We start from the raw sequence: 9,378 nt of genomic DNA, 5'->3' as shown, positions 1-9,378 counted from the left end.
CCTGTGGAAAATAATCCCCAAAAACGGACAATTCGAAAAAAAACAAGAAAAAAAAAAGATAGAAAAAACCTCTTGTGATTTTATTTGTAACATAAAGTAACAAAGTTCAAGATAAAACTACTCCGTTGCCATGACGACTTGGAGTTAATGCGTTCTCCCTCTGTCGTCATGGAGACGGGTCCAGCGTTTAATTGTACGGGAGGCGCCGTGGGACATTTCTACTTAGAACGCGAAGCGGCGGAGGAGAAGGGGAGGACCGTGTGCGGTCACGTGATCACGCCCGAAACGTCGTGCTACTACCACCGGTCGTCATGGTGACAGCCTGAGCGTCCACACTACGGCGGCTGCGAGAGGACAATCCGGAGCGGAGACAGGTGACAGCTGACTTGTAGTTCCCCGGTAGCAGGAGGTTACGTTATATTGGTGCGGAGGGGGCAGGACATTTACTGTACAGATGTAGAGGGGGCACAGACCTGGCACAGGGGCACTACAGGACACTCTGCTAATATACTGCAGCACAACCCACAACAGCCCATGTAACCCAATACAGCCCCCAAACCCCTAAACTAATACAGCCTCAGACCCCCTAAACTAATACAGCCCCCAGACCCCTAAACTAATACAACCCCCAGACCCCCTAAACTAACACAGCCCCCAGACCCCCTAAACTAATACAACCCCCAGACCCCCTAAACCAGTGATGGCGAACCTATGGCACTGGTGCCAGAGGTGGCACTCAGAGCCCTTTCTGTGGGCACTCAGGCCATCACCAGAGATGACTCCAGGTATCTTCCTGCAGTCCCAGACAGCCCAGGACTTGCTGTGCACAGAGCTATATTAAAGTGACAGCTGTACCTGGGACTATTTTCTACTATATTGGTGCCTCAGGTGCTGGTATCAATGAAAGCTGTGACAGAGAAGGGAGTATAAATCACAAATCAAATGTCTGTGTTGGCACTTTGCGATAAACAAGCGGGTCTTTGTTGTAGTTTGGGCACTCAGTCTCTAAAAGGTTCGCCATCACTGCCCTAAACTAACACAGCCCCCAGACCCCCTAAACTAATACAGCCCCCAGACCCCCTAAACCAGTGATGGCTAACCTATGGCACTGGTGCCAGAGGTGGCACTCAGAGCCCTTTCTGTGGGCACTCAGGCCATCACCAGAGATGACTCCAGGTATCTTCCTGCAGTCCCAGACAGCCAGGACTTGCTGTGCGCAGAGCTATTTTAAAGTGACAGCTCTACCTGGGAGTATTTTCTGCTTTATTGGTGTCCTCAGGGGCTGGTATCAATGAAAGCTGTGACAGAGAAGGGAGTATAAATCACAAATTAAATTTCTGTGTTAGCACTTTGCGATAAATAAGCGGGTCTTTGTTGTAGTTTGGGCACTCGGTCTCTAAAAGGTTCGCCATCACTGCCCTAAACCAATACAGCCCCCAGACCCCCTAAACCAATACAGCCCCCAGACCCTCTAAACTAATACAGCCCCCAGACCCCCTAATCTAATACAGCCCCCAGACCCCCTAATCTAATACAACCCCCAGACCCCTAAACTAACACAGCCCCCAGACCCCCTAAACTAATACAACCCCCAGACCCCTAAACTAACACAGCCCCCAGACCCCCTAAACTAATACAGCCCCCAGACCCCCTAAACTAATACAGCCCCCAGACCCCCTAAACTAATACAGCCCCCAGACCCCCTAATCTAATACAACCCCCAGACCCCTAAACTAACACAGCCCCCAGACCCCCTAAACTAACACAGCCCCCAGACCCCCTAATCTAATACAACCCCCAGACCCCTAAACTAACACAGCCCCCAGACCCCCTAAACTAATACAGCCCCCGGACCCCCTAAACTAATGCAGCCCCAAGACCCCCTAAACTAATGCAGCCCCAAGACCCCCTAAACTAGCCCATCCCCCAGACCCCTAAACAAATACAGCCGCCAGACCCCTAAACTAAACTAATACAGCCGCCAGACCCCTAAACTAAACTAATACAGCCGCCAGACCCCTAAACTAAACTAATACAGCCGCCAGACCCCTAAACTAATACAGCCGCCAGACCCCTAAACTAATACAACCCCCAGACCCCCTAAACTAATACAACCCTCAGACCCCCTAAACTAATACAACCCCCAGACCCCCTAAACTAATACAACCCCCAGACCCCTAAACTAATACAACCCCCAGACCCCTAAACTAATACAACCCCCAGACCCCCTAAACTAATACAACCCTCAGACCCCCTAAACTAATACAACCCCCAGACCCCCTAAACTAATACCACCCCCAGACCCCCTAAACTAATACAACCCCCAGACCCTCTAAACTAATACAACCCCCAGACCCCCTAAACTACTCCAGCCCCCAGACCCTCTAAACTAATACAGCCCCCAGACCCTCTAAACTAATACAGCCCCCAGAACCCCTAAACTAATGCAGCCCCAAGACCCCTAAACTTATACAGCCCCCAGACCCCCTAAACTAATACAACCCTCAGACCCCTAAACTAATACAGCCCCCAGACCCCCTAAACTAATACAGCCCCCAGACCCCCTAAACTAATCGAGCCCTCAGACCCCTAAACTAATACAGCCCCCAGACCCCTAAACTAATACAACCCCCAGACCCCCTAAACTAATACAGCCCCCAGACCCCCTAAACTAATACAGCCCCCAGACCCCCTAAACTAATACAGCCCCCAGACCCCCTAAACTAATACAATCCCCAGACCCCCTAAACTAATACAGCCCCCAGACCCCCTAAACTAATACAGCCCCCAGACCCCCTAAACTAATACAACCCCCAGACCCCCTAAACTAATGCAGCCCCAAGACCCCCTAAACTAATACAACCCCCAGACCCCCTAAACTAATACAACCCCCAGACCCCCTAAACTAATACAACCCCCAGACCCCCTAAACTAATACAACCCCCAGACCCCCTAAACTAATACAACCCCCAGACCCCCTAAACTAACACAGCCCCCAGACCCCCTAAACTAATACAGCCCCCAGACCCCCTAATCTAATACAGCCCCCAGACCCCCTAAACCAGTGATGGCTAACTTATGGCACCTGTGCCAGAGGTGGCACTCAGAGCCCTTTCTGTGGGCACTCAGGCCATCACCAGAGATGACTCCAGGTATCTTCCTGCACTCCCAGACAGCCCAGGACTTGCTGTGCAGAGCTATATTAAAGTGACAGTGCTACCTGGGACTATTTTCTGCTTTATTGGTGCCTCAGGTGCTGGTATCAATGAAAATTGTGACAGAGAAGGGAGTATAAATCACAAATTACATTTCTGTGTTGGCACTTTGCGATAAATAAGCGGGTCTTGGTTGTAGTTTGGGCACTCGGTCTCTAAAAGGTTCGCCATCACTGCCCTAAACCAATACAGCCCCCAGACCCCCTAAACCAATACAGCCCCCAGACCCTCTAAACTAATACAATCCCCAGACCCCCTAAACTAATACAGCCCCCAGACCCCCTAAACTAATACAGCCCCCAGACCCCCTAAACTAATACAACCCCCAGACCCCCTAAACTAATGCAGCCCCAAGACCCCCTAAACTAATGCAGCCCCAAGACCCCTAAACTTATACAGCCCCCAGACCCCCTAAACTAATACAACCCTCAGACCCCTAAACTAATACAGCCCCCAGACCCCCTAAACTAATACAGCCCCCAGACCCCCTAAACTAATCGAGCCCTCAGACCCCTAAACTAATACAGCCCCCAGACCCCTAAACTAATACAACCCCCAGACCCCCTAAACTAATACAGCCCCCAGACCCCCTAAACTAATACAGCCCCCAGACCCCCTAAACTAATACAGCCCCCAGACCCCCTAAACTAATACAATCCCCAGACCCCCTAAACTAATACAGCCCCCAGACCCCCTAAACTAATACAGCCCCCAGACCCCCTAAACTAATACAACCCCCAGACCCCCTAAACTAATGCAGCCCCAAGACCCCCTAAACTAATACAACCCCCAGACCCCCTAAACTAATACAACCCCCAGACCCCCTAAACTAATACAACCCCCAGACCCCCTAAACTAATACAACCCCCAGACCCCCTAAACTAATACAACCCCCAGACCCCCTAAACTAACACAGCCCCCAGACCCCCTAAACTAATACAGCCCCCAGACCCCCTAATCTAATACAGCCCCCAGACCCCCTAAACCAGTGATGGCTAACTTATGGCACCTGTGCCAGAGGTGGCACTCAGAGCCCTTTCTGTGGGCACTCAGGCCATCACCAGAGATGACTCCAGGTATCTTCCTGCACTCCCAGACAGCCCAGGACTTGCTGTGCAGAGCTATATTAAAGTGACAGTGCTACCTGGGACTATTTTCTGCTTTATTGGTGCCTCAGGTGCTGGTATCAATGAAAATTGTGACAGAGAAGGGAGTATAAATCACAAATTACATTTCTGTGTTGGCACTTTGCGATAAATAAGCGGGTCTTGGTTGTAGTTTGGGCACTCGGTCTCTAAAAGGTTCGCCATCACTGCCCTAAACCAATACAGCCCCCAGACCCCCTAAACCAATACAGCCCCCAGACCCTCTAAACTAATACAGCCCCCAGACCCCCTAATCTAATACAGCCCCCAGACCCCCTAATCTAATACAACCCCCAGACCCCTAAACTAACACAGCCCCCAGACCCCCTAAACTAACACAGCCCCCAGACCCCCTAATCTAATACAACCCCCAGACCCCTAAACTAACACAGCCCCCAGACCCCCTAAACTAATACAGCCCCCAGACCCCCTAAACTAATGCAGCCCCAAGACCCCCTAAACTAATGCAGCCCCAAGACCCCCTAAACTAGCCCATCCCCCAGACCCCTAAACAAATACAGCCGCCAGACCCCTAAACTAAACTAATACAACCCCCAGACCCCCTAAACTAATACAACCCCCAGACCCCCTAAACTAATACAGCCCCCAGACCCCTAAACTAATACAACCCCAAGACCCCCTAAACTAATACAACCCCAAGACCCCCTAAACTAATACAACCCCCAGACCCCCTAAACTAATACAACCCCCAGACCCCCTAAACTAATACAACCCTCAGACCCCCTAAACTAATACAACCCCCAGACCCCCTAAACTAATACAACCCCCAGACCCCCTAAACTAATACAACCCCCAGACCCCTAAACTAATACAACCCCAGACCCCCTAAACTAATACAACCCCCAGACCCCTAAACTAATACAACCCCCAGACCCCCTAAACTAATACAGCCCCCAGACCCCCTAAACTAATACAGCCCCCAGACCCCCTAAACTAATACAGCCCCCAGACCCCCTAAACTAATACAACCCCCAGACCCCCTAAACTAATACAACCCCAATACCCCCTAAACTAATACAACCCCCAGACCCCCTAAACTAATACAACCCCCAGACCCCTAAACTAACACAGCCCCCAGATCCCCTAATCTAATACAGCCCCCAGACCCCCTAAACTAATACAGCCCCCAAACCCCCTAAACTAACACAGCCCCCAGACCCCCTAAACTAATACAACCCCCAGACCCCCTAAACTAATACATCCCCTACACCCCGTAAACTAATCCAGCCCTCAGACCCCTAAACTAACACAGCCCCCAGACCCCTAAACTAAACTAATACAGCCCCCAGACCCCTAAACTAATACAACCCCCAGACCCCCTAAACTAATACAACCCCCAGACCCCTAATCTAATACAACCCCCAGACCCCCTAAACTAATACAACCCCCAGACCCCTAAACTAACACAGCCCCCAGACCCCCTAATCTAATACAGCCCCCAGACCCCCTAAACTAATGCAGCCCCCAGACCCCTAAACTAATACAACCCCCAGACCCCTAAACTAACACAGCCCCCAGACCCCCTAAACTAACACAGCCCTCAGACCCCTAAACTAATACAGCCCCCAGACCCCCTAAACTAATACAACCCCAAGACCCCCTAAACTAATACAGCCCCCAGACCCCCTAAACTAATACAACCCCCAGACCCCCTAATCTAATACAGCCCCCAGACCCCCTAAACTAATGCAGCCCCCAGACCCCTAAACTAATACAACCCCCAGACCCCTAAACTAACACAGCCCCCAGACCCCCTAAACTAACACAGCCCTCAGACCCCTAAACTAATACAGCCCCCAGACCCCCTAAACTAATACAGCCCCCAGACCCCCTAAACTTTTTCCTACTTTTTTCCTACCAGATATGGATGTGCCAGAGGGACCCCTCCCCGAATACTTACTGAAGGTGAGTTTGTCTTTCATCCATTGTCTTGTATCGCAGGAGTTTTTACACCAATGATCTCAGGAGTTTAATGCAGAATGTTGTGCATTACTAAGAACACAAGGTTTGCATTGGTAACTTAGGGCCATTTAAGCCCCGCCCCCCAGACTCCATCTCACCAGACACCACCCACTTTCCGTAAGTCCGACACATTATAGCTACTTATAACTATTATAATAATAATAACTACCCGTCTACTCAATTTCTATTTCTCTAGTTATAGCTAAAGCTATAGCTCATATTCTCTCTCCCACAGCTGTGCTCTGAGCTCTCTGCATTGTTCTGCTCCTCAGCCCTGAGTAAAAGTTGAAGCAACCTTCTGGTTGAAAACTACATCAGTCACTCAGAGTAGAGGAAAGCTGCGGTGCAGAGAGCAAAGCAGTGTGAGGACACCCCCCCCCAAAAAGCTAAAATCCCAGATGCTTAATCCATATATCACAGTCCTGCTGCTACTAACATCATACAGAAAGATCTGATTACACATCTCTCCAGAGACAATACATAACACTGGCTGCAGAGAGCACAGAGCACAGCAGTGTGAGGTCTGATTACACATCTCTCCAGGGACAATACATAACACTGTCTGCAGAGAGCACAGAGCTCAGCAGTGTGAGGTTTGATTACACATCTCTCCAGGGACAATACATAACACTGGCTGCAGAGAGCACAGAGCACAGCAGTGTGAGGTCTGATTACACATCTCTCAAGGGACAATACATAACACTGGCTGCAGAGAGCACAGAGCACAGCAGTGTGAGGTTTGATTACACATCTCTCCAGGGACAATACATAACACTGGCTGCAGAGAGCTCAGAGCACAGCAGTGTGAGGTCTGATTACACATCTCTCCAGGGATAATACATAACACTGGCTGCAGAGAGCACAGAGCACAGCAGTGTGAGGTCTGATTACACATCTCTCCAGGGACAATACATAACACTAGCTGCAGAGAGCAGAGAGCACAGCAGTGTGAGGTCTGATTACACATCTCTCCAGGGACAATACATAACACCGGCTGCAGAGAGCACAGAGCACAGCAGTGTGAGGTCTGATTACACATCTCTCCAGGGACAATACATAACACCGGCTACAGAGAGCACAGAGCACAGCAGTGTGGGGTTTGATTACACTTCTCTCCAGGGACAATACATCACACTGGCTGCAGAGAGCACAGAGCACAGCAGTGTGAGGATATGTCCCCAGTGCTCTTGTAGAGGCTACAATCCTTGAATATAAATCCATATATCTCAGCCCAGGGAAAATACCTAATATTGTCTTCAGAGAATGCAGAGCACAGCAGTGTGAGGACATGTCTCCAGTGCACTTGGAGCAGCTACTATCCTGGAATAGAAATCCATATATCACAGTCCTGCTGCTACTAACAACATAAACAGAGGTGTGCTTACACATCTCTCCAGGGACAATACATAACACTGGCTGCAGAGAGCACAGAGCACAGCAGTGTGATGTATGATTACACATCTCTCCAGGGACAATACATAACACTGGCTGCAGAGAGCACAGAGCACAGCAGTGTGAGGTCTGATTACACATCTCTCCAGGGATGATACATAACACTGGCTGCAGAGAGCACAGAGCACAGCAGTGTGAGGTCTGATTACACATCTCTCCAGGGACAATACATAACACTGGCTGCAGAGAACACAGAGCACAGCAGTGTGAGGTCTGATTACACATCTCTCCAGTGACAATACATAACACTTACGGCAGAGAGCACAGAGCACAGCAGTGTGAGGTATGATTACACATCTCTCCAGGGACAGTACATAACACTGGCTGCAGAGAGCACAGAGCACAGCAGTGTGAGGTCTGATTACACATCTCTCCAGGGACAATACATAACACTGGCTGCAGAGAGCACAGAGCACAGCAGTGTGAGGTCTGATTACACATCTCTCCAGGGACAATACATAACACTGGCTGCAGAGAGCACAGAGCACAGCAGTGTGAGGTCTGATTACACATCTCTCCAGGGACATTATATAGCACTGGCTGCAGAGAGCACAGAGCACAGCAGTGTGAGGTCTGATTACACATCTCTCCAGGGACAATATATAGCACTGGCTGCAGAGAGCACAGAGCACAGTAGTGTGAGGTCTGATTACACATCTCTCCAGTGACAATACATAACACTTACGGCAGAGAGCACAGAGCACAGCAGTGTGAGGTCTGATTACACATCTCTCCAGGGACAATACATAACACTGGCTGCAGAGAGCACAGAGCACAGCAGTGTGAGGTCTGATTACACATCTCTCCAGTGACAATACATAACACTGGCTGCAGAGAGCACAGCAGTGTGAGGTCTGATTACACATCTCTCCAGGGACAATATATAGCACTGGCTGCAGAGAGCACAGAGCACAGCAGCGTGAGGTCTGATTACACATCTCTCCAGTGACAATACATAACACTTACGGCAGAGAGCTCAGAGCACAGCAGTGTGAGGTCTGATTACACATCTCTCCAGGGACAATACATAACACTGGCTGCAGAGAGCACAGAGCACAGTAGTGTGAGGCCTGATTACACATCTCTCCAGGGATAATATATAACACTGGCTGCAGAAAGCACAGAGCACAGCAGTGTGAGGTCTGATTACACATCTCTCCAGGGACAATACATAACACTGGCTGCAGAGTGCACAGAGCACAGCAGTGTGAGGTCTGATTACACATCTCTCCAGGGACAATACATAACACTGGCTGCAGAGAGCACAGAGCACAGCAGTGTGAGATCTGATCACACATCTCTCCAGTGACAATACATAACACTTACGGCAGAGAGCACAGAGCACAGCAGTGTAACGACATGTCCCCAGTTTGCACAGTCACACAAACAAGCGTCATATTTTGTTTTTGGAAAAGCTGGGTGACAGATATATATATATATATATATTTCCCATTACAGCCTCCTGCAGAGGGTTGTCTGCTGCTTTCCCAGACTCCTCAGTGGCAAACAATATTAGTTATGCTGCAACACAGGAGTAAGCGATGTCTTTTTGGATACCTTGTTACCCAGGAATAGGGAAAAGC

At 49.7% G+C, this 9,378-nt stretch overlaps 1 protein-coding gene across 3 annotated transcripts in view; it reads left to right on the top strand.

Annotated features, from left to right (window-relative positions):
• Positions 1-238: 238 nt before the first annotated feature.
• The window catches only part of TEX55 (testis expressed 55), a 56,310-nt gene continuing 47,170 nt past the window's right edge, over positions 239-9,378 (top strand). Inside the window, exons 1-2 of one of the 3 annotated variants that reach the window (XM_072133255.1) lie at positions 239-374; positions 6,243-6,286. In XM_072133255.1, the coding sequence (XP_071989356.1) occupies positions 6,245-6,286 (42 nt within the window). In that variant the 5' untranslated portion in view covers positions 239-374; positions 6,243-6,244. Of the gene's footprint in view, positions 424-6,242; positions 6,287-9,378 lie in introns of all 3 variants that reach the window. The other 2 variants (XM_072133257.1, XM_072133256.1) reach the window with 2 other exon arrangements.

The sequence above is a fragment of the Engystomops pustulosus genome, chromosome 2, assembly GCF_040894005.1.
Source record: "Engystomops pustulosus chromosome 2, aEngPut4.maternal, whole genome shotgun sequence".
Classification (NCBI taxonomy): Eukaryota; Metazoa; Chordata; class Amphibia; order Anura; family Leptodactylidae; genus Engystomops; species Engystomops pustulosus.
The sequence above is the reverse complement of the archived record's forward strand: the minus strand, read 5'-3'. Positions and strand labels throughout refer to the sequence as shown.